Raw genomic sequence first — 26,492 nt, 5'->3', positions numbered from 1 at the left:
AAGATGTAACATATTAACTGCCACCTAAATGTTCACTAAATAAACAAAGTCAATGAACATACACTAAATATCTACTATACACTAGATCCATATATTAGTTCTCATGGATTTATAAAAGATGTTCACAATACTTTTATTTTAAAATGCTGTTGCTTATGGTTTAGCTGTCTATGCATACAGAGGCCAACAAAATAAGTAGTATTATATTTGCACTATGAAACATAAATAAGCTACAGCCCAAATTGTTTTCTTATTCTATAAATTCTCAATACGTTATGAAAATATTTGGGATATCTTCCCATTTCGTAGAAATCTAAATATACACAATTTAGGGCATTAGTTAAAAACCTCAAAATTGCACCTGGTCTTCTTTTCCACAGTGAGTGTTACAAATCTCCACACTTTTGTCAAGGGAAGACATGAAAAAAATCCTAGATTTGTATTCCAGACTTCCTCTTCCTAACAAACTACCATGCAACTGCTGTCACTTTCTCAATGCCTATAAATAAAAATATAGCCCTGTGTGCAAATTTTAAGTATTAAATGTAAATAATTACTTTCATAATTAATGTGATTGACAGCGGATATGTCTAGCCTAAAACGTCTTATCTCATCCTGGAGATAAGCCAGGAAGTTCACTGGACTTGAGAACATTAAGTGTATCGTGCAATATGATTACTGCATCACTGGTCATACACTATATGTAACTCTCTGGGAGAAAAAATTCAATTGTTGTAGCTTAACTGGCTTATGGTGCTTGAGAAACTTTGACACTCTCACCAAAATCTCACAGAACGTGGAAAGTCATTTCCTAAAAGGAATAAAAGATTATTAGCAAAAAAAAGATCAGGATGCTTTGTATGGAAAATAAAGTGTCCATTTTACACTATACTGTCCACAGTCAGAAGACTTCAGAAACTACAAAAAACACCCAGGAAATGCCATAGGACAGCAACACGATCTTCAATGTAAAAGACAAAAAGACCTGAGTTTGGCAAAAACCAGGGTAATGTTCTCCTTTATTAGTGAATTCTAGGCCAGAGTACTTCTATTTTGTCAACCGCTTGCCATTGCCAATTATGTGCTTCTGGAATAAAAAATGTAATAGATAGGAACTTTGCTGATGAGCAGATGGAGAAAAATTGCAAAAAAAATGCGCTTATGCTAATCTATGGTGAAAAGGCCCCCCCAAAACCAAATTCATATTAAAAAATTGTTCAGCACTACATTTAGCACTATAAAACAATCCAATTACAGTTAAGTATGCAAGTTCTTTTTCCCACTGAAAAACCAATAGGTTATCACAAATATTGTTGATGTCTTAATGCAATGTACGTCTTTCTAAAATAAGTAAAAAGTTCATGGGCTTAGCAAATATCAACTTTGGCTCCAAAATCAACTTTCCAGAAACTCTGATTCCAAACACATTTACTTGCTCAAACTTCCATTAAAAGAATAATCCTTCGATGGCTTTAAGTTATGATGTTTTGTTTAATCTGATGACAACTTCAGGGTTTTCTTTTTTATATTTTGGCTCATAAAATGTCTTGGACAATGGACACAACTTTTTTAAAAACTCAGTTTTAGGGCCCAGATTTTGATCATTGAATCAGAATCTAGTTTTATTTTTGAACTTTTTCAGAATATATTAACATTTGGAAATGTCTAAATATATAGTATGTATAATACAGGCCTGGGACTAGGAGTGAGGCAAGCAAGGTGCCTTGATCATTTTCAAAATAATCTATACAAATATACATCATTTAGTACTCCCATAATTAAATGTTAATTTATACACAATAAGCTTAGTCAACTGAGGAACATCAGACTAAACTGTACACTTAAAAAAATGGTTAAGGTAAATGTTACATGTGTATTTAGCCAAAAAAAAAGAAGAGGAACATCAGTATCTTTACTTATAACTAATCCATAATGACATATAAGATTAAGTTCATTGTTCGTGATAAAGCTAATGAAGGCACTGCATCATTACAAAACAAGCAAAAGAACCAAAAGAATTACATAAGAACGTTAGACTTGGAAATACCTTAAACATTACTTAATCTAGTCATTTCATATTACAGATAAGCAAAGTTAAGCCCAGAGTTAACATCCAGAATCTGATAGTGCTGAACAATGGCTCCTTGAAATTCTATACATCCTTGGCTTCCTTGAACTCTCTGACCTTTCCTTCTACATTTCTGATCATTCCTTTAGGGTTTCCTTCAAGGATACTTTCTCTTATACTGACTACTTTAGAAATGGTATCTGCTTGGCCCACTGCTCTTTCAACTTAACATACTTTTTTGAATTCTCCTAGTTTTAACCATCTGTAGATGATTTCCAAAATTATATTTCTTCCTTAAACTCCAGATATGAATATTCAGTCAAAGAGATACCTGGATATCTCACAGGCATTTCAAATACATGTGTAAATTCAAACTCCCAATTTGCTGCTAACCTTGAAAAGCTGCTTCTCACTATCATGTAATGGCATCACTATCTACCCAGATCAGAACCTGGAATGCCAGTTAGACCCCCTCCTTTCTCTTATTCTCCAAATCCATAAGTCACTAGGTTCTGGTGACTTTACCTTAAGTCTCTCAGGGTTTGCTGTCTAACTTTCCCTATTGTCTAGTGTTTTGAAACCACTGTTTAATATACTTTATCCATTTTTTGGTTGTTTCAGGCAGCAAGATAAATCTGGGCCCTGTTACTTCATCCTGGGCAGAGGAGGATGTTCTCCAGAATATCTTATGTTGTGGAATATTCATGTGTTTACTTATTGGCTTACAAATATCGTAACGATCTCAAATCGCTTGGAATCTTAAATTGGAAGATTTTCCTAGAGCCGTCAAAATATCAGGTAGCCTAATACTAGCTTTCTTAGTCCCTGTTACAACGACTTCTCAAAACGATATCAAAAAAGGGTAATTACACTAAATTAATCCATTTTTTTAATGGAATGGGTAAAGGGAATAAGGTTATTTTTGATACAGTTACTTATATCATCATGAAATAATATTTAGAACCAAAGTAAATTTCAAACAGCTATATATTCTTTATAGCTATTATATTCTGGAGAATGCTATAAAGTCATCTAATTCTATAAATCAATAAATACTAATCTGAGATAGTATCCAAATTCACCATGAACCTGGCAGAGCATGCCCTAGGTACCCTTTCAGTATATGACATTTACCTTGACATCTCCATTTTTCTTTTGGATCATAAGAGTTTTCTAAGGGAGCTCTCTAAGAGACACTCCCCACAAAATGCTTCATAGAATGGTTATTTGCCTTTTTCCTGCTAGACCAACAGAACTGTTATATATCTTTTGTCTCCTCAACATCTAGCATGATCTATAACAAAGATTAAGTGCTGAATGTGAGAATGAATGAAAGAATAATAAATGGAGGGAAAGAGCATTCTATAATGTATTACTAGGCAACTAGCTGTTTTAAAAAAGAAACAAGTTTATAGTAGGGTACTAAAAGGTTAACATGCTTATGATCATTAAGTAAATACTTATATTCCAACAGAAATTTTTGGGAAATACAATGTTTAACAGAAAGGATATAAGAAATTTCATAAAGTGAATATGTCATAAAGTGACATATTAAAGAGCAATAGGGCCTTGGAGCCAATCCTCAAATTATATTCCACCTCTTCATCGACTCCAGAGCTACATTTCTGAGGAAAGTATAAGATAATTAATATTAAAAAGACACATAAAGTCCAAGAGATCTGTTACAGTCCCACTACAGTGGAACTTCTATTTCTATATATATATATATTACATATACATATTTCATACATATGAAGCGAATACTATATAAGGTTATTTTGGTATCAAAGCACTTTCACTAGAATAGAGGAGGAAAACTGAGCAAGAAAAGAAAGGAGCTGTGTTGCCAGGAAAAGAAAGCTGTAGATGAGAGTCAAAAGAAAGCAAATTTTTGTAGTAGGATAGACATCTAAATTTAAGAGATATGTCCATGAAAATCTATTATACACTAAATAAGTCTCAGAAAAGACACAAAGAAAACATATCTTTCCTACCACAGTTTTTGGTCCCAGTTTAATGAAATCAAAATACAACTAACTTCTGAATACAACTGGCTTAAAGTACAGTGCTAACGAAAAACATGATATATAAGGTAAAGTGCTAGAAAGAGATCTAATAATATTTGGATTACTCCTTTCTTCCATGAAATATTATTTGTGTCAAACTATAATCTAGAACCTCAGATTGAACTATAATCAGATAAGTTCACTGTTATTTATTTATATAATAATTATAGTAGAAATATGTGCTCAAAGTAGTCACTCGTCTTCTTAACTTACTAATCACTTTAGCATTTACATTTATTGACTACTAAATACACCATAGATTACTCCCTCTAGAAGATTACAAAATAATACATAACAAGATGATAGGTATTACTCATCAGGGAAAAAACATTTATTTTATTGGTGATTTAAATAGTAGAAACAGAATGTGTTAAAACAGTGAAATTAGAGGACCACATAAAGGTCAGTAAGGCATTATGTAGAAACACAGGAAATAAGAAAGACTTCTTAAGTTTACTATTTTATGACCACAGACTAGAGTAAACTAAGAATGCAGATTGAGGTTGACCAAATTGAGAAAAAGAATAAAACTGAGATACAGTTGCCCATGTACCATCCTCATTCCCATCAGTAATACATGTCCCTTGAGATTAAAGATCTTATCATAAGAGAAGCTACATATAATTAAGTGAATAAATATAAATAGTTACCAGGAGCAAAACCACACATGGTCTCGTTAGCTCTATCATGTGGCATGAGTAAATGCTTGTACTAGGACTGAGTGATATACAATGAAAGACATCATAAGGAGATAGTCTTTATTATAGATTAAAGAAAGTAACATTGAATATAAATGTTCAGCAATATCTTAAGAGCACTGTCTGTTTTCTGCTTCTACAATCAATCTCAAACAATGTAAAGGCACTAAATGTTTCCTGCATTCATGTTGTTTCACCTTCCTATCTCATGCCACCAATGCATCAAAGGAACCTCTAGAGGAGGAACACAGGTAAGTCAACACGAGGAGTTATTAGGATAATATTAATAGCAAAGGCCTCATGCTGGCAGAGATTAGTAAGATATAGCTGATGTCTGTGAAAAAGTCATGTTTCCTGCAAGTTAAGAGTTAAAACAACAACAAAAGAATGACAAAAACACTTTCTCTCTCCCCCCTCTTCTCTTAATTTTATAAAAGCAGCATGCTAAGAGAGGCTGTAAAAGATTGCCAAAACCCAGGTTACTGGCCCTTTTATTAAATAGTATTTCAAATACAGATGACCCTTGAACAAAACAAGGATTAGGGTCACTGAACCCTCGCAGCAGAAAATCCAGATATAACTTTACAGTCCACCCTTTGTATTCACTGTTCTGAATCCACGGGTTCAACCAACCACGGACCATGTAGTACTGAAGTATTGAAAAAAATCCACATATAAGTGGACCTGCACTGTTCAAACCCATGCTGTTCAAGGATCAACTGTAATCATATTTACATGATGATATTAGGGAACTGGAGGTGTTTTTAGATATATTTCTAAAAAGTGATTTAATAAGGTTTTATTGTAGTAATCAGACTATATTATAGCTATGCATAGGTGTCTGTATCACTTTTCTATACTGCATAGCAAATTACCACAAATGTAGCAGCTAAAAACAGCACATATTTATTATCTTGCAGTTTAGGTGGGTGAAGCATCCTGGTTTAATTTTATAGATCATCTACCTTGTTCTTTCTTGTTCATAAGGTGGAAGCAACATTCTTTTGCAATTTTCTACAACTTAAACAGAAATGGAAGGCCCCAGTACTTAGATATTACTGTCTGGTACACATAAAATTCTACAAAGATGCCTCTGTTATCAGTCTTTCATATCTTATTTCAAAGAGGAAAAAAATCTATACAAAAACTGAGCAACTGCTGAGTTACCCTTACCTAATTCCTATGAAATGAGATAAGCATTTAATTGTGTATTTTCATCAGTTAAAACATGATCTGGAAGAAGTGTAATTCAATAGATTAAATTATGTGTACTTAAAAGTGAAAATAAGTGAGAAGAAAATTTAATAACAATAAAATAGTTACAATTATCATTTTCATATTTGGTTTATAATTAGGTAGGAATAATAATTAGATAACCCTTTTAATTCCAACTAAGTTTTTTATTTCAGTACTGAGATAAGAATGTTATTGGTATATTGACCATTTAAAATATTTCAAATAATGCTTAAAAGAAACAAAAAGTAAAACGAATTATTTAATTCAAATAACATTTCAAAATTTGTGTAATTTTATAACTTTATCAGGAAGAGCATATGTTTCATATCATTTTATTAATAATACGCAAAGTGCACCAATAGTTTTTATTTAAATTATGAAATGAGATGGTATACATGAGTGTCACCAGTGAGAAAATTTTACCAATATTAAAGGTTCTGAAAATTAAAAAGAATCATAAAAATTAAAACCATGATACTTCTAACTTTCATTTTACCTGCAGTGTGAGACCCTTTACTGCATTCCATACTACTCCAATAAACTCCTTCATTCTTTCTTCAGGACTTCTACAGCCTTCAGCTATATTCAGCATGGCTTTCACAGGAACTGACAATGGTCTGGATTCTAAGAATAAGAATAGCTAGAGTTATTTAACATAAATGTACCTTATAGTTTCACATAAATATACAGAAAATACTTCCAATATTATTTCTTTCCTTGTTTAAAATTAAAACTTCTATATGAGATTATAAAATATATTAGATCATTTTATCTTAAAGAATTACTGATTTTTACAATTATTCAAAACCAAGCAAACCTCATCTGTTAAAACTCAAGAGAGTGTTGATGACTTGTCAGGGATTGATGATTGGGAGGTAGGTTTGTGGAGCAATGGTAATGTTCTATTTTTTTAATACATGGATGTGTTTATATTGTGAAAATTTATTAAATGGTAACCTAACAATCTGTTCGTTTCTCAGCATGAAGTTAATACATCAATAAAAATCTTACTTGATGAGAAAGAAAATTCAACTACAAAGCACTTGCTTCATCCAAAATTGATATAAAATGTATCTTCCCGTATGTGAATTGTCTTGATAACAAAAGCTTACTCATAGTATCTCTCAATTTTTTTTCTTTTTTCTTTATTTTTTCATGGTAAGCAAAAGAAGCATTGAACACATAAAAGGCAGATATATGTTAAGAAAAATTTTGTTCATCTAAAATAAAGAACTTAGAGAACTTTGACAATTTTTATAATGTAAATTTCAGAAATTAAATATTTATAACAATATATCTGGACAGATCCATATGTATTTATATATTTTAAGTTAATGCAAACATATAATTTATAGGTGCTATTTTAAATACCATAAAATAAATAAATCAGATCTTGCTTTTCAAGACTTTTACTAAGTTAGGTTTGATGATCATAGGACGGTCTCCAAAGTAACTGCTACCATAACACCACTATGAGAATGACAATTGCTGTATCTAGGCATACTTTCCCTCTCCTCTCAATTTGGGTCACATATTTGCAGATTTACAATATCTTAACGGCATGGAGCATAAACCTTTTATTCTCATAATCCCACAGTCTACCACATTATACATATTAGAAATTCAAAAATTGTTTGTTTAAAAGAAACAAAAACAGTTTGAGAGAGACCCATGGAGCTGGAAGCAGAGGATGGAACAACAATGTGAAGGCCCAGGATGGGAGTGTACTTAGGATTTTCAAGCAACAGTATAAAAGCAAGGATGGCTAGAACAGAGTAAGAGAGAAGTGCGAGACAAGGTCAGAGCTATCAACAGAGACCAAATCATACAGGGCTTACATAGGCCATGGTAAGGAGGCTGGGTTTTATTTCAAGGGAGCCAGGATATGAAAATGGATTCTAAATACATTCATGAAATTAATGGACATTATTTTAAGAGAACTTCTCTAGCGACTGTGCAGAAAACTGTCTACATAGATCAAGTATCAAAACAGGAAGACAAGTTGTGAGAGATGGTAGTAGCAATGGAGGTAGGAAGAAACAGTGTTCCTGTATCCATTTCCAAGATACAGCCAACACAATTTACTGATGGACTAGAAGTTCAGTAAGAGAGAAAAGCAAAACAAGGATGCCTCCAAGGTTTTACATCTGATCAAATGGAAGAATGGAGCTGTACGGGGGAGAAGAATCAAGAAGAAAAGAAATTTAGTTTTAGAACCGTCAGGTTGAGATTTTCATTACATGTTCAGATGAAGATATCCAAGTAGCATATGGATAAACAACAACAAAAAATGGAAAAGAATATGAACAGATAATTCATAGAAAAATATAATTTGGCCAATAAACTTATTAAGAGACGCTCAACTTTGCTAACAATGAAATAAAAATTAAGGCAACAATCAGATATCCTTTTCAACTGTCATTTGGCAAACATTTTAAAGAGTTAATTCGTATTTTTAAAAATCCAACATTATCTAAGCTCCTTGTTAGAATGTTTCATATACAGGGAATATAAATTAGTATAGTCCATAGAGTGGAATTACAAGACAGGACATTTTGTATTTATCAAAATTTAAACATGCAAGTTTTTTCTAAAAAATAATCTCATTTCTAAGACCCTATGCTACAGAAATACTAAAACATATGAGACATGCATACCAACAATTTATAAAAATGTTTAGTATCAGCAGTATTAGTTGAAATAGCGAAACAGAGGGAGGGAGGGAGGGGTAAGGGGAGAAAAAGTGCTAAGCAACTTACCTGTCCATCAAAAAAGAAATGGTTAAATTAACTTTGGAATACCTGTCATAAGGATGGTAATTCAATCATTTAAAAATGAGGAACAGTTAAACATATGACAGAAATCATATTTTTGCTATCTTATGAAGTGAAAAAAATATATATATGTGTAGTATAATCCAAATATGTTTTTAAAACAGTATGTGAGTTTGAGCATGTATCTGTCTATCTCATACACAGAAAGAGTCATAGAAGGGTAAAATACAAACACTTGACAGAGGTTACCTCTGAGGACAGTAAAATGGAATTGATGAGGAGTAAGGGGGAGGAAGTGTTTAACTTTTTACTGTATATTTCAGAATTAATGTTTTACAACAATGAATTACCTATTATAATTTTTTAAATAAAACACACCTTAATTTACTTTCCATTTACTCGGACTTCATTGTTATTCTTTTACATTTTAGCAGTTATGAGAAGAAAATGGCTACATAAACTCATTACAGAACTCTGCCAATTTAAATAACTAACTTAAATGTAGACCAACCACATAAAAGCCTTCAGACAACTGTTTAGAGAAGCTTTATTCATAATCGCCAAAATTTGGAAGCAACCAAGATGTCCTTCAGTAGGTGAACTACTAGAAAAAATGCGGTACACCTAGAAAATGGAGTATTACACATTACTTAATAGAAATGAGCCATAAAAACACATGGAGGAAAGATAAATGCATATTACTAAGTGAAAGAAGCCCATCTGAAAAGGCTTCATACTGTATGATTCCAAATATATGACATTCTGGAAAAGGCAGAACTATGGAGACAATAGTTAGGAAGGAGAGAGGAGCAACAGGCAGAGCACAGAGAATTTTTAGGGCAGTGAAACTACTCTGTATGTCACTACAACGGAGGGTACATGTTATTATACATTTGTCCAAACTGAAGGAACGTATAACACCATGAGTGAACCCTAATGAAAACTATGGACTTTGGGTGATAATGATGTATCAATATAAATTCATCAATTATAACAATGTACCACCTTGGTGGGGGATTTTGATAGTGAGGGTGACTATGCATGTGTAGGGGCAGGGGATATGTGAGAAATCTCTGAATCTTCCCCTCAATTTAAATGTGAGTCTAAAACTGCTCTAGAAAATAAATTCTATAAATATATATTTTTTTAATGCAGACAATTTTTTTTTGTTTTTTCTTGGTTGCGTCGGGTCTTCATTGCAGCACGCGGGGTCTTCGTTGAGGCATGAGGGCTTCTCTCTAGTTGTGGTATCAGGGTTTTCTCTCTCTAGTTGTGGTGCGTGGAGTCCAGAGAGTGTGAGCTCTGTAGTTTTTGGCACGTGGGATCTTCGCTGAGGCACACGATCTCAGTAGCTGCGGGGTGCGGGCTTAGTTGCCCGCGGCATGTGGGATCTTAGTTCTCTGACCAGGGATCGAACCCACATCCCCTACATTGGAAGGCGGATTCTTTACCACTGGACCACCAGGGGAGTCCCAAGACCAAATTTTAAAACTCTTTGAAACCATGGATACCAAAGGTTTCCACAAAAGTTGCTTATGGTCAAATTTTAAAATCTACTGATACAGAATATTAGTGTTGTATGAATACGTTATCACAGTCTGAAAATAAATCCATCTAATAAATGATAATATTATCAAGCAGATGGAACACCATTACCTGATTGCTAAGTAATATTTCAAGTCACTATTAACCAAAAAAGCCACACGTTTATTGTAAATGCTGAATTTGCTGATAGAATGATTTAAGAAGTTAAAGGAGGTGCTGAAATTTATATGTGGCTTAAAAGTGCTTTCCAAAAAGCTATGAAAAACACAATCAGTTTAAAATTCTCATTAAATAGCATGATCTGGCTATTAGAAGTGTAAAAGCACACTATTTTGGATATACTAATTTTCTTTTTTTTAAACATCTTTATTGGAGTATAATTGTTTTACAATGGTGTGTTAGTTTCTGCTTTATAACAAAGTGAATCAGCTATACATATATATATATATATATCCCCATATTTCCTCCCTCTTGTGTCTCCCTCCTACCCTCCCTATCCCACCCCTCTAGGTGGTCACAAAGCACCGAGCTGATCTCCCTGTGCTATGCGGCTGCTTCCCACTAGCTATCTACCTTACATTTGGTAGTATATATATGTCCATGCCACTCTCTCACTTCGTCTCAGCTTACCCTTCTCCCTTCCCATGTCCTCAAGCCCATTCTCTGCGTCTGCATCTTTATTCCTGTCCTGCCCCTAGGTTCTTCAGAACCATTCTTAGATTCCTGGATATACTAATTTTCAATCCATCATATTATCTAAAAGACAACGGGAAGACAAGTTTGTTTTTAAAAAAGAGAAAAATTTCTTTTCTGTAATCATGTATATTTTACAGGTAGCACATGTATACTCTATAAAACTGCCAATCTTGAGCCATACTTTATTTAACCGAAACTTCTGTAACATCTACTACATGCCAGGGACAGCTATAAGCGCTTTACAAATATTCACCAATTAAAACCTCATAACAACTCCATGAGGAAGACACTATTATTTACTCTTATTATCACCATTTTCAGATAAGGAAACTGATCACAGAGAGGTTAAGTAACCTATCCTAAGTCACCCAGCTGATAAGCGGCAAAGCTGGAATAAGAAACTAGGCAGTCTAACTCCGAAGTCCAGGCTTTTTAACTACTATGCTATGATGCCTCTTCTGTTTTTCCATACCTTGTGCAGTGGCTTCCATTTCTACCAAATACATGATAAATGTATATTTCTACTAAGGATCCTGGTACTGCAAATAGTTCAGAAAATATATTTGTTCATTCTCACTGGAGCTATATAAACCCTACATTTAAGGTTGTAGTCTGATATCCATTACATTTCTTGTTTTCAACAATAAATAAGGTAATCTTGAGACCCAGACTTTACTGGTTAAAATAATCACTTCTTAGGCATGTATCATCCAACTTGATACAATATTATTCCTTCATTTTTATGCCATGCAGAAAGTACCACACTTAAAGTCAACTTCTGGTTTCAGCTGTGCCAGTTGCCATATGGCTTTGGGAAAGCAATTTAATCTAAGTGTCAGAAGTTAATAATAATTATATCCAATGTCAAGAATACTGTTCACGTTAAATGTTGTAATGTATATTAAAAAGTTCATTAAAGTACTTTAAATACAGAGAATAATGATTAAACATTAATTGATTATAAGATATAGAAAAGAACTTGAAGCTTACCAGATCTGAAACAAAATGACTCCTTTTCTATCACAATCAACCTGTTGTTTTAGTTCTACCTTAAATGCCATTTCCTGAGAAATGGTCACTGAATTCCCCAAATTAGATTTGGCCCTTCCTCTATAATCTCATAACTTCCCAAAGTACTTAGCACAGAGCTAAGAACACTGAAAGAACTCAAAGTTATACTTACTGATTATCTGACTAAAGATAAAAATTTACCTCAATATCTCAGGTTGTACCTGGACTATTATCATAGTTAAACATTTTTAAATATACGTAAATTTCTGATGTAGCAGGAATACCCTGAAAGACTATGTGTGCCAATTTGAAGTGTACCACAAGCTGCTACCTTCTGCCAAATGTTCAATAAATATCCCTGGGAAATCTGGGAACAGATCTGAAAAGTTACAGGACATCAATTTAAATCAATTAAAGGACAGAAGGTAAATAATGTTAAGGAATGTGATTATTAAGCCCCTAAATAAAAATAACAAAAGAAAAATAATTTATTCATTCATGCAACAATTATTTACTGTTTGCCCAATGCCAGAAAGAGCTGTTAGATTCTGGGAATACAAAAGTATATTAGTCAAATACAGCCCCTGACATACACTCTGGATGAAGAGACAGAAAAAAAAGGGAAAACTATGATAAACATTATGAGAACAGAAAAGAGGTGCTATGGTAGGGTATCTTTGAGGAGTGGCACAGACCTATTTTAGAAAGACTTAAAAGGAAAGCTTACTTTACTGAGAGGATAACATTTAAATAAAAACTCAGAGTATGAAAAGTACATAGTTATGAAAACAGCAATGGAAACAGAAACAGAATATGCAAAAGATCCCAGGCAAGAAAAAGCATGTAGTGTTTGAAGGAACGAAGGAGGATCAATGTAACAAAAATGACAAAAGATGGAATGGAAGAACCCAACAGAGACTAGGTCAGGTCAAACTATGTAAGCCTTGGTAAGGAGTTTCAATTTTATCTTAAGTGCAATAGGAAGTCACAAAAGCATTTCAAGTAGGGAATAAAATGATCCAATTTAGATTTTTAATAAGATGACTTGCTGTCATCTAAACAATTGATGATGAGATAATCTGGAAACGATACCAGTGAGACTAATTAGCACACCCTCACTTTACTGTGTATAAGTAATTATATGGTTCTGACTAGGGAAGCAACATACAAACAGACTGAAACAAAAAGACTATAACTTGGAGGTAGAACGGACAGGAGGAGGAGACACTAAGGATGAGACCTGGGTTTCGGCCTTGAGCAACATGGTCAATAGTGGTAGGGGAAGGTACAGAGCTGTACAGATTTGATACATGTTAGGCTTTAGGGACCTGTAAGATACACAGAGATGTCTAGGCAACTGAATGTGAGACACCTTTAAAAAAAGAAGAAGAAGAAGAAAAAATAAATAAAAGACTGGTATAATAAAGCAAGCCAGTTAAAACAGATGTAAAATAGAAAGATCATCAGTGTGAAATAAATATTATGTAGGCATGAATGGAAATACTGGGTTTTAAGGCAGGTTTAAGATGATTAAGATCAAATAAAGAAAAAATAAAATTACACTGTAGTGTCAAAAACTAATAGATAAAATAAGCTTCACCTTGCTTGAACCCTATAGCTTTCCTTTTAAAATGCAAACATAAAAAAATGTCTTCTTTACTTTTTATCTGAATTGTATTTTACCACTTTATAGAACTTTCACATATCTTACTTTATTTAAGTCTTATAACAAGACTTAGATCTGTGAGATAGTTGGGTATACTTATTACCATTTTATAAATGAATAAAAAATGTGGCTGTCTGAGGTTAGCTTGAAAAGGGAGAGGAACTGGGTCAAAAACTGGTTTTTTTGGTCACTAATCCACTGGTTTTTCTACTATACCTTCCTAATTCTCGATCTATATTTTACACTGATCATGATTTTTGGCAACTCTAGTTGGCAATATAAAATTAAATAACGTGAAGAAAAAGTGACCTTTACATAGTAATTCTATTTTTAAATTTGTGGAGTTTGGATAATATATAAACCTTTAAGCAACTTGCCATAGAAACTGCAATAATGCCCGAGACTTTTCATCAAAATACAAACTACATTTGATACTATCACTCCTGAAAGCCCCTTGGGAAATAATGGCTTTTGGATTCTGCAAGTCAGCGTGACATGGCATGCAAAATTGCATCTCATGCCGAGCCAACCAGGAAAATATATGTCATCACTATGTGACATTCAGAATTTCATCTGGAAACTATAATCTTGTTCTGACTGCAAAAAGGGAGCGGGGGGTGGGGGGGGAGAAGACTGCATACAAAACAATTTGGTTGAACTTTTGCTGAATTCTTGCCAGTTTGTGTAAAAACTAGAATAACTTACTTATTTCCAAAGAAGAACTTTATATTTGAAAACCTTTCTATGCACTTATTAACATCACAATATGTTCTCAAAGAACTTTAAAATTAACTGAAAGGTTTTAGATTGTGTTATGATAACTAATGATCTGTTAAAAAATTGTTTATAATGAAACAAAGTTGCAAAATTAATAAATTGTGCAAAGCAGAACTGTATTTTCAAAACTGTATATAACAAAACACCTCCTAATTCCTTTTCCCCAATTGAATAAACTCTAGGTTGAGAAACAAATGAAAACCTGTCATAAATTCTGCAATATTACACATTCCATGTCTTTCTCTTCTAAATAATTTTTCTCCCTGCCCTCCACTCATGTGTGCAACACCTTCATAATTTATTTACCTTATTCCTATCGAAACAGAAATGCATGGATGTGAGTTAGTCTAAGTGTTATATAATCAACATTTTGTGTTTTAAAGCTGCTGTGACTAACTATAAAATGAAAAATTAGTAGACATGAATTGGGATAGCTGACTGACTCTCAAAAATTATCCCCAGGAACCATGTTTCTGCTATCCCTACATATTCTGGTATCATATCTCATGCCCCTGAACACAGAAGTAGACACATGGCCCAACCTGGCTGCCACTGGGAAAATCATAATGACTAACCTCCTTGGCCACAGTGAATTGTCCAAGATGTATGCACATGAGCCATGACAGGGCAAACAAAAACCACTTCGAGTATTTTTTCAACAAATACTGGACCAGATCACTATCTATTTGATCAGAGAGAGTTAAGTACATGAGTCCAGAGGTACCATAGCCACGTACACTGCTAGGTCAAAGAAAAAATATGTTCAGTAAGAGAAAGAGAAGCCAACATGAAAAGACAAGAGTTCTCACGGTGTGGAGTCTGATTCTAAGTCATTTCAAAGAAAAGATTTATACTGCATTTGCCTTTCTTACCATTTTGGTTATCAGAATCAATAAATATCCCCCCCTTTTTTTTAATTTAAAATCATTTGAATACAGTTTTTGTCTCTTGCTATCAGAGAGTCCTTTCTAATTTAGAAATGTGTCTTCTCTTGTAAAGGAATCACCTATTAGGAGAAAACCAGGCAAAGTTAGTAGTTGCAACTGCCCAGCCCTTGTAGTATCATTACACAGCCTGCATAGGCTCCGAAGTGCCATAAAATGCTTTAAGAGTATCATGGGGCTTACTTCCTCAAGAACTATTCACCTTCATGCTCTGCCTAGCTCACCTGGTTCTCACTCCTTCCATTACCACATTTACTGGTCATTATCCCAGTGCCTTTCTGCCTAAGCCTGCATATTGGGAGATGCTATTGATGTTTTTACTCCTCTAATCTATTCTCCACCCCAGAAGATTTCCTGAACTATATTAGCCAATACTTTACACTAGCCAATACTTTTCTCAGTTCAACTTGGCTCCCTGCGACCCTCCCACCTGGGCCCCATATGACAGACTTCCTCTAGGTTATGCTAAACTTCCAGATAATAGGATCCTAATATAGCAGTGTCCTCCAAATATGTGGTGCACAAAACTACGAGACCATCCATTGAGCTGTAGGGGACAAATATGAGAATATTTATTCATATTTACTTTTATCTAAAAATGAGAAGGACATACAGTTGATATTTAGTAAAGTAGAATAACACTGAGGCTCTTCCCCATGTCAGAAGGAAACACATAATACTACATTAAATATACTGAAGGAAGAGTAGACGTTCAATAACAGGAAGGAACTGACAGGGGCCCTTCTCTCTTTATTTTCAGTTAACTGCGGCATATTACAATTTACATATACACAGTTAATCAAATTTATAAATTTTGTTATCTACATTTAACTAAATTATATTATATACCTTTAACTAAATGAATCCTCATAATTTGGATATATACTTTTAAAAGATTCCTGTAAAACACACATGGCCAAACGTACAAATTAAAGATACCACTAACTAAAAAATAATAATACAGAAAGATGCCACTAACTTATTTAAAAGAAAAAGGCAACATCTTGCCATTAAAGATGGAAAGAATACCTTATTTATATAAGAAAGACGGAAATGTACTAGACAGTTTCAAAATGGATGAGAATGAAAAATAATTGTCCTGAGTGCATCAATGATGCCATTTCCCCTCTCGGATCGATGAATCTCAGCGAAGTGGCTTTTCAATTATGTCAGCCATTAAAATTAATTACTGAAATAAACTGAATTAAGAATTAAATCTTGAAGTTGTTATTGTAAGAGTATTAAACTAAATTAAAGTTTAATACTTTGTTATAATTAAAGTATTAAACTTTTTAAATGAAGCACAATATTACTCTCACTACAATATTATTGATGTATTATTAAAATTCTATCAGAATAAGACAAATTTTAAAATTAAAATTTTCTTACATGCTCTATATTAATATAGTGATACACACATTTAATGCATAAATTAATAAATGATATACTATGGATGCTTAATTGAAATTTTTTACCGATAGGAAAGTACTGAGAAAAAAGTTTGAAGACTAATACTCTAAAGATGAACTATTTTCAAATAGTCTGTATTCTCTGTACTTGTTTTTTTTTTTTTACATCTTTATTGGAGTATAATTGCTTTATAATGGTGTCTTAGTTTCTGCTTTATAACAAAGTGAATCAGTTATACATATACATATATCCCTATATCTCCTCCCTCCCACCCGCCCTATCCCACCCCTCTAGGTGGTCACAAAGCACCAAGCTGATCTCCCAGTGCTATGCAGCTGCTTCCCACTAGCTATCTATTTTACATTTGGTAGTGTTTATATGTCCATGCCACTCTCTCACTTCGTCCCAGCTTACCCTTCCCCCTCCCCATGTCCTCAAGTCCATCCTCTACGTCTGTGTCTTTATTCCTATCCTGCCCCCAGGTTCTTCAGAACCATTTTTTTTTTTTTAGATTCCATATATATGTGTTACCACACAGTATTTGTTTTTCTCTTTCTGAATTACTTCACTCTGTATGACAGACTCTAGGTCCATCCACCTCACTACAAATAACTCAATTTCGTTTCCTTTTATGGCTCAGTTTTATTCCATTGTGCATATATGTGCCACATCCTCTTTATCCATTCATCTGTCGATGGACACATAGGTTGCTTCCATGTCCTGGTTATTGTAAATAGAGCTGCAATGAACACTGTGGTACATGACTCTTTCTGAATTATGGTTTTCTCAAGGGTATATGCTCAGTAGTGGGATTGCTCGGTCATATGGTAGTTCTATTTCTACATTTTTAGGAACCTCCATACTGTTCTCTACTGTGGATGTTTCAATTTACATTCCCATCAACAGTGCAAGAGGGTTCCCTTTTCTCCAGACCCTCTCCAGTATTTATTGTTTGTACATATTTTGACGATGGCCGTTCTAACTGCTGTGAAGTGATACCTCATGGGAGTTTGGATTTGCATTTCTCTAATGATTAGTGATGTTGAGCATCCTTTCATATGTGTGTTGGAAATCTGTATGTCTTCTTTGGAGAAATGTCTATTTAGGTCTTCTGCCCATTTTCGGATTGGGGTTTTTTTTTTTTTTTGATATTGAGCTGCTTGTAAATTTTGGAGATTAATCGTTAGTCAGTTGCTTCATTTACAAATATTTTCTCCCATTCTGAGGGTTGTCTTTTCGTCTTATGTTTTCCTTTGCTTTGCAAAAGATTTTAAGTTTCATTAGGTCCCATTTGTTTTTATTTTTACTGCCATTTCTCTAGGAGGTGGGTCAAAAAGGATCTTGCTGTGATTTATGTCGGAGTGTTCTGCCTAAGTTTTCCTCTAAGAGTTTTATAGTGTCTGGCCTTATGTTTAGGTTTTTAATCCATTTTGAGTTTATTTTTTGTGTATGGTGTTGAGTGCTGTAATTTCATTGTTTTACATGTAGCTGTCCAATTTTCCCAGCACCAATTACTGAAGAGGCTGTCTTTTCTCCATTGTATATTCTTGCCTCTTTTATCAAAGATAAGGTGACCATATGTGCGTGGGTTTATCTCTGGGCTTTCTATCCTGTTCCATTAATTTATATTTTGTTTTTGTGCCTGTACTATATACTGTCTTGATTACTGTAGCTTTGTAGTATAGTCTGAAGTCAGGAAGCCTGATTGCTCCAGCACCGTTTTTCTTTCTCAAGATTGCTTTGGCTATTTGGGGTCTTTTGTGTTTCTATACAAATTGAGAAATTTTATGTTCTAGTTCTGTGAAAAATGCCATTGGTAGTTGGATAGGGATTGCACTGAATCCGTAGATTTCTTTGGGTAGTATAGTCATTTTCACAATGTTGATTCTTCCAATAGAAAAACATGGTATATTCCCCACCCATTTGTATCATCTTTAATTTCGTTCAGCAGTGTCTTATAGTTTTCTGCATAAAGGTCTTTTGTCTGCTTAAGTAGGTTTAATCCTGGGTACTTTATTCTTTATGTTGCAATGGTGAATGGGTGTGTTTCCTTAATTTCTCTTTCAGACTTTTCATCATTAGTGTATAGGAATGCAAAAGATTTCTGTGCATTAATTTTATATCCTACTACTTTACCAAATTCATTGATTAGCTCTAGGAGTTTTCTGGTAGCATCTTTAGGATTCCCTATGTATAGTATCATGTCACCTGCAAACAGTGACAGTTTTACCTCTTCTTTTCTGACTTGGATTCCTTTTAATTTATTCTCTGATCACTGTGGCTAAAACTTCCAAAACTATGTTGAATAACAGTGGTGAGAGTGGGCAACCTTGTTTTGTTCCTGATATTAGTGGAAATGGTTTCGTTTTTCACCACTGAGAACAATGTTGGCTGTGGGTTTGTCATATATGGCCATTATCATGTTGAGGTAAGTTCCCTCTATGTCTACTTTCTGGAGGGTTTTTATCATGAATGGGTGTTGACTTTTGTCTAAAGCTTTTTCTGCATCTACTAAGATTATCATATGGTTTTTATCCTTCAACTTGTTAATATGGTTTATCACATTGATTTGCATATAGTGAAGAATCCTTGCCTTCCTGGGATAAATCCCACTTGATCATGGATGTTGGATTCTGTTTGCTAGTATTTTGTTGTGGATTGTTGCATCTATGTTCATCAGTGATACTGGCCTGTAGTTTTCTTTCTTTGTGACATCTTTATCTGGTTTTGGTATCAGGGTGATGGTGGCCTCATAGAATGAGTTTGGGAGTGTTCCTCCCTCTGCTATATTTTGGAAGAGTTTCAGAAGGATAGGTGCTAGCTCTTATCTAAATGTTTGATAGAATTCGCCTGTGAAGCCATCTGGCCCAGGGCTTTTGTTTGTTGGAAGATTTTTAATCACAGTCTCTATTCCAGTGCTCATGTTTGGTCTGTTTATATTTTCTGTTTCTTCCTGGTTCAGTCTCGGAAGGTTGTGCTTTTCTAAGAATTTGTCCATTTCTTCCAACTTGTCCATTTTATTGGCATATATAGCTGCTTGTAGTAATCTCTCATGATCCTTTGTATTTCTGCAGTGTCAGTTGTTACTTCTCCTTTTTCATTTCTAATTTATTGAGTCTTCTCCATTTTTTCTTGATGAGTCTGGCTAATGGTTTATTAATTTTGTTTATCTTCTCGAAGAACGAGCTTTTAGTTTTATTGATCTTTGCTATCATTTCCTCCATTTCTTTTTCGTTTATTTCTGATCTGATCTTTATGATTTCTTTCCTTTCACTAACATTGGGGTTTTTTGGTTCATCCTTCTGTTTCCTTCTCTGATTGCTTTTGTTCTTGCTTCTCTAAATGCTGCTTTAGGTGTAAGATTAGGTTGTTTATTAGAGATTTTTCTTCTTTCTTGAGGTAGGATTGTATTGCTATAAACTTCCCTCTTAGAACTGCTTATGCTGCATCCCATAGGTTTTGAGTCATTGTATTTTCAATTTCATTTGTTTCTAGGTATTTTTTTGATTTCCTCTTGATTTCTTCAGTGATCTCTTCGTTATTTAGTAGTGTATTGTCTGGTCTCCATGTGTTTGTATTTTTTATAGATTTTTTCCTGTAATTGATATCTAGTCTCATAGAATTGTGGTAGGAAAAGATACTTGATACGACTACAATTTTCTTAACTTTACCAAGGCTTGATTTGTGACCCAAGATATGAACTATCCTGGAGAATGTTCCATGAGCACTTGAGAAGAAAGTGTATTCTGTTGTTTTTGGATGGAATATCCTATAAGTATCAATTAAGTACAGCTTGTTTAACGTATCATTTAAAGCTTGTGTTTCCTTATTTATTTTCATTTTGGATCATCTGTCCATTGGTGAAAATGGGGTGTTAAAGTCCCCTACTATTATTCTGTTACTGCCGATTTTCCCTTTTATGGCTGTTAGCATTTGACTTATGTATTGATGTCATGCTCCTATGTTGGGTATATAAATATTTACAATTGTTATATCTTCTTTCTGGATTCATCTGTTGATCATTATGCAGTGTCCTTCTTTGTCTCTTGTAGTAGTCTGTTTTAAAGTCTACTTTGTCTGATATGAGAATTGCTACTCCAGCTTTCTTTTGATTTCCATTTGTATGGAATATCTTTTTCCATCCCCTCACTTTCAGTCTGTATGTGTCTGTCCCTTGGCCTGAAGTGGGTCTGTTGTAGACAGCATATATACGGGTCTTGTTTTTGTATCCATTCAGCCAGTCTATGTGTTTTGGTTGGAGCATTTAATCCATTTACATTTAAGGTAATTATCGATATGTATGTTTCTATTACCATTTTCTTAATTGTTTGGGGTTTGTTATTGTAGGTCTCTTACTTCTCTTGTGTTTCCTGCCTAGAGAAATTCCTTTAGGATTTTTTATAAAGCTGATTTGTTGGTGCTGAATTCTCTTAGATTTGCTTGTGTGTAAAGGTTTTAATTTTTCCGTCGAATCTGAATGAGATCCTTGCTGGGTAGTGTAATCTTGGCTGTAGTTTTTTCCCTTTCATCACTTTAAATATGTCCTGCCACTCCCTTCTGGCTTGCAGGGTTTCTGCTGAAAGATCAGCTCTTAACTTTACGGGGATTCCCTTGTATGTTATTTGTTGCATGTCCCTTGCTGCTTTTAATATTTATTGTTGTATTTAATTTTTGATAGTTTGATTAATATGTGTCTTGGCATGTTTCTCCTTGGATTTATCCTGTATAGGACTCTCTGCACTTTCTGGACTTGATTGACTATTTCTTTTCCCATATTATAAGTTGTCAAGTATAATCTCTTCAAATATTTTCTCAGTCCCTTTCTTTTTCTCTTCTTTTTCTGGGACCCCTACAAATCAAATGTTGGTGCATTTAATGTTGTCCCAGAGGTCTCTGAGATGGTCCTCTATTCTTTTCATTCTTTTTTCTTTATTCTGCTCTGCAGTAGTTATTTCCACTATTTTGTCTAGGGGGAGGGAGGGGTACGGAATGTGGGGCGAGCCTGCGGAGGCAGAGGTCGGCAAGATGTTGCAACAGCCTGAGGCACGCTATGTGTTCTCCCAGGGAAGTTGTCCTTGTATCATGGGATCCTGTCAGTGGCAGGCTGCACAGTCTCCCAGACAGGGAGGTGTGGACAGTGACTGTGCCTGCACACAGGCTTCTTGGTGGCGGCAGCAGCAGCCTTAGCATCTCATGCCCGTCCCTGGGGTCCGCGCTGATAGCCACAGCTCACACCATCTCTGCAGCTTGTTTAGGCAGTGCTCTGAATCCCCTCTCCTCACGCACCCCGAAACGATGGTCTCTTGCCTCTTAGGCAGTTCCAGACTTTTTCCCGGACTCCCTCCCAGCTAGCTGTGGGGCACTAGCCGCCTTCAGGCTGTGTTCATGCAGCCAACGCCAGTCCACTCCCTGGGATCCAACCGCCGAAGCCCAAGCCGCGGCAGGTGAGCAGACAACCCTCTCGCGCTGGTGTGTGCTGGTTGGCTCTGATCCTCTGTGCGGGAATCTCTCCGCTTTGCCCTCTGCACCCCTGTTGCTGAGCTGTCCTCCATGCTCCAAAGCTTCCCTCCCTCCCACCTCCCCATCTCCACCAGTGAAGGGGCCTCCTAGTGTGTGGAAACTTTTCCTCCTTCACAGCTCCCTCTGAGGTGCATGTCCCATCCCTATTCTTTTGTCTCTTTTTTTTTCTTTTTTCTTTTGCCCTTCCCAGGTACGTGGGGAGTTTCTTGCTTTTGGGGAAGTCTGAAATCTTCTGCCACCGTTCAGTAGGTGTTCTTAGGAGTTGTTTTACATGTAGATGTATTTCGGATGTAGTTGTGGGGAGGAAGGTTATCTCTACGTCTTACTCCTCTGCCATCATGAAGGTCCCCTTCAATGCATTTTAAACCTTTCTCTATTCCATAAGGGGAAAATGTTTTTTAAACCATATTTTACTCCTGAGAGAATAAAATCAATTACATATTATGCATTAGTGTGTACTCTCATGCTTTAATATTTTCCAATGAAACTAAATATCTAATTAATCACAAAGGAATGGAATTTTATGCTAAGCTACATGATTAAAGTGAGCAAACTTCTAATATACATAAATCCACAAAAGTGTATTTCTTGTATAGTAATACTATTTCCACACTATAATTAGGAACATACCTGCTCAACATTCAAGCTTAATCAAATTAAGGATTGCTTAAACATTTTTAGATGGATAACTATATTGGTATGACCCATTTTACTTATAATCCACAATTATTAAAAAGTTAGAATCCAAAATACATCAGTGCCTTCAGGAGCAAATATTACTAGTAAAATTTGGAAATCTCCTTCCTTAAAACCATCCTACAAGTTATACTGCCTTGGATAGAATGATTTTTTTTTTACGATGAAGAAATTTCAAACTTGGAGTAATACATTAAACTGATTAAAAAAAAAACTGAAGGTAAAGTGTAATGTCATGTCCTGTTTTCGTATAAGGAACATATTCCTTGTATGTGAAAAACAAGGAGCTTGACTTGAAAAAATTATACATTTCCTAATCTCTTACATTCTCTGTAACAGTGCAAAGATAGCAATACTTATCCTGCGTAAATACTTGTTTGTGGAGAGAAAATTAACTAAACTGACATATAATGGTATATACTTTATCTTCTTACCTCTTTCTCAGAGGAAGTGGCAATTATCTGTTAAATCTTTTATCTGTTTATAAGATCTTACATTCTACCTGACCTGTGATCTCAGTATATAAATTATTCCAAACTTTACTGTTGCTCTAATTTTTTCTTCTCTCCTGTTTGCTTCACTGTAACTACTGACATACCCAAGTTTCTCCAGGGTCCAATTTCCTGAAAGCGTGGTATACAGAGGCTATCCCTACATGCTCAACTCCCATTCATCCCCTAACAACCAAAGCTCCTCTGGCCAACTGACCTTGGCCAACTAAAGTTTTTCAGCCTCATTTTTCTTGATGACTTTACAGCATATCATGCAGTTAGACACCCTCTTTTTGAAACTTTTCATTTGTGTCATATATATATATATATCATACGTTCCTTTGTTGCCTACTTCTCAGAATGAAGCTTCTCAATCTTCTCCATTGGCTCCTACTCCTTACTCTTTAATGAAAAGTTGCTCAGAATTTAATTTTGGGCTTTCTTCTCATCTTGCTGTGCATGGTCTCCTTGAGAGATCATGCACTCTGTGGCTTTGACTACAATCCATATGGTGATAACTCCCAAACCTGTTATCTCTCATTGAGAAAAACCCAAACCACACCTCAGACATGAAAATACTTTTACCAGCTATGTCTTCTGGTATCCCCACTAAAAGAAAAATGTTTATTTCCTATTTCTCTTCTAAAACTCAGCTTGTAACATTCTATTTTAAGTTGTTGTGGCAAAGACAGCTAAATAACCTCTAATATCTATTCTCCCCTTTTTTCTTAGATAAAAGCCACACGTTTTGGCCAGGTGTGTGGCCTTAAAGAATAGAGACTACCATCCTGAGACCCCTGCATAGCTACATATGATCATGTGATAAATTTCTGGCCAAGAGAAGTGAAGCAAAAGTGAGGGGTGCAACTTCTGTACAATATTTAAAGAAATAAAAGCATCCTCTTTACTCATTTCCCACTGATTGAAATGTAGATATGATAAATGGCTGAAGCATCCATGTGGACCATAAGGCAAGTGTGGCAACACAGGCCACCCATGGGGAATAAGAAAGTACCTGATCTTAGAGAACCTTAACACCTCTGGATGCCTACTAAAAGCTTTCACATGAGAGACACAAAATTCAATCTTGTTTTTTTTTTTTTTTTTTAAAAAAAGCCGCTATGAACATTTAAGTATAAGTCTTTGTATGGACACATGCTTTCATTTCTCTTAGGTAAATACTGAAAGGATATCATAAGTAGATATATATTTAATTTTTTGAGAGACTACCAAACTGTTTTTCTAAGTGACTTTGTTATGTTACAGTTCTACCAGCTGTATATGACACTTCTAGGTGCTGTATATCCTCACCAGTGTTGGGTATGGTCAGTCTTCTTAAATTTGTCTGTTCTGGAGGGTGTGTAGTGGTAGTTCATTGTGGTTTTGATTTGCATTTCCCTGGTGACTACTGATGTTGAGCATCTTTTTCTGTGCTTATTTACCATACATATAACTTTATTGGTATAGCACTTGTTCAAAAATTTTGTTAAATTTTTTAATGGGTTGTCGTTTTCTAATTATTGAATTTTGAGAGTCCCGTATATATTTTGGATACAAGTCCTTGATAAATTACATTATTTCCACATATTTTCAAAAAAAATTCAATCTTGTTTAAATCACTGTTATTGAGGATTTTCTGATACCTTCAGCCAAATTTAATACAATCTTAAAAATTATAGTTAAATTATTGCTTAGTTTAAAAATACTATATTTTGAAATCAGGTCAGGAAAAAGCCATAATTAGAAATATTCTACATAATAGCCCAAGTTCATTGTCAAAAGAAAGATTCTTTAAAATAAAAGGAAGTCTGAAAACTTTCACTATCTGTAACATAAACAAAGTAACAAAGTGCTTTTCAAATTTCAGGATTTTTCATATTTAATTCTCTTTGAGAACTAAATAAAATAGAATTTCCATATGCTAGACAAAAACTTTAAATATCTGAAACATAATAAATATTTAATTTAATTTTGTTGGAAGCATGAATGACTCCAGGATATATTTAAGGACATATCAGGGAAGAAAAAACGTGTCAGGAGTAGTGTTTCCCTTTGGAGTTTATGCCAGGAACTGAACCATTGAAGTGACACCCGATTAAAGCCAGGCAGAACCTCCACGCTCATCACAGAGGTGAGTTGTTTCCCAGTATATTCATGTTGGTAGCTCTGACACAAAATTCTTAACTAGCTTAGTCCAATGGAACTGGGCTGAAAATTTAGAACAATTCCTTTGACAAAAAAAAAAAAAAAAAAGAAAAAGATACTCTGAAGTTGGCTGGTTATACATTAGGTTTTTGAGAGGAATTTTTACATAGACCTCATTTTAGGGCTGGTTATGCCATTAAGGAATGAAAGAGGCAGCTAATAATCACAAAATGACTATTATAACCTAGAAATTACATTTTTAAAAAGTACCATTAAGTATTTTCTAACTGGGGCTTCCCTGGTAGCGCAGTGGTTGAGAGTCCGCCTGCCGATGCAGGGGACACGGGTTCGTGCCCCGATCCGGGAGGATCCCACATGCCGCGGAGCGGCTGGGTCCGGGAGCCATGGCGGCTGAGCCTGCGCGTCCGGAGCCTGCTGCTCCGCAACGGGAGAGGCCACAACGGTGAAAGGCCCGCGTATGGCAAAAAAATATATCTATATATATTTTCTAACCTTGGGTAAGTTGACCTCTTAAAGACTCAGTCTCCTTAGTTATTAAGTGAAGGGGTATGTGGGATTATATGTATCCAATTTCCTGGAGATACATATAATCCTATATGAGTTTTCTACAGATATCTACATGCCTCACTCCCTCACCTGCTTCAAGTATCTAGTCAAATATGAACTTTTAGTGAGATCTACTGTGACTACCTTAATTATCATCCGACAGTTCACTAAAGCTCTGTACG

The 26,492-nt window shown here is 34.8% G+C and overlaps 1 protein-coding gene across 5 annotated transcripts in view; it reads right to left on the bottom strand.

Annotated features, from left to right (window-relative positions):
- The window catches only part of VPS13B (vacuolar protein sorting 13 homolog B), a 793,535-nt gene that overhangs the window by 437,672 nt on the left and 329,371 nt on the right, over positions 1–26,492 (bottom strand). For all 5 annotated transcript variants that reach the window (XM_060128467.1, XM_060128455.1, XM_060128456.1 and 2 more), the window contains exon 22: positions 6,565–6,692. In XM_060128467.1, coding sequence (XP_059984450.1) covers positions 6,565–6,692 — 128 coding nt within the window. The remainder of the gene's footprint in view (positions 1–6,564; positions 6,693–26,492) is intronic.

This window comes from Lagenorhynchus albirostris, chromosome 17 (genome assembly GCF_949774975.1).
Source record: "Lagenorhynchus albirostris chromosome 17, mLagAlb1.1, whole genome shotgun sequence".
NCBI classification, from domain to species: Eukaryota; Metazoa; Chordata; class Mammalia; order Artiodactyla; family Delphinidae; genus Lagenorhynchus; species Lagenorhynchus albirostris.
Note: the sequence above shows the minus strand (reverse complement) of the source record. Positions and strands in the feature narration are given on the sequence as shown.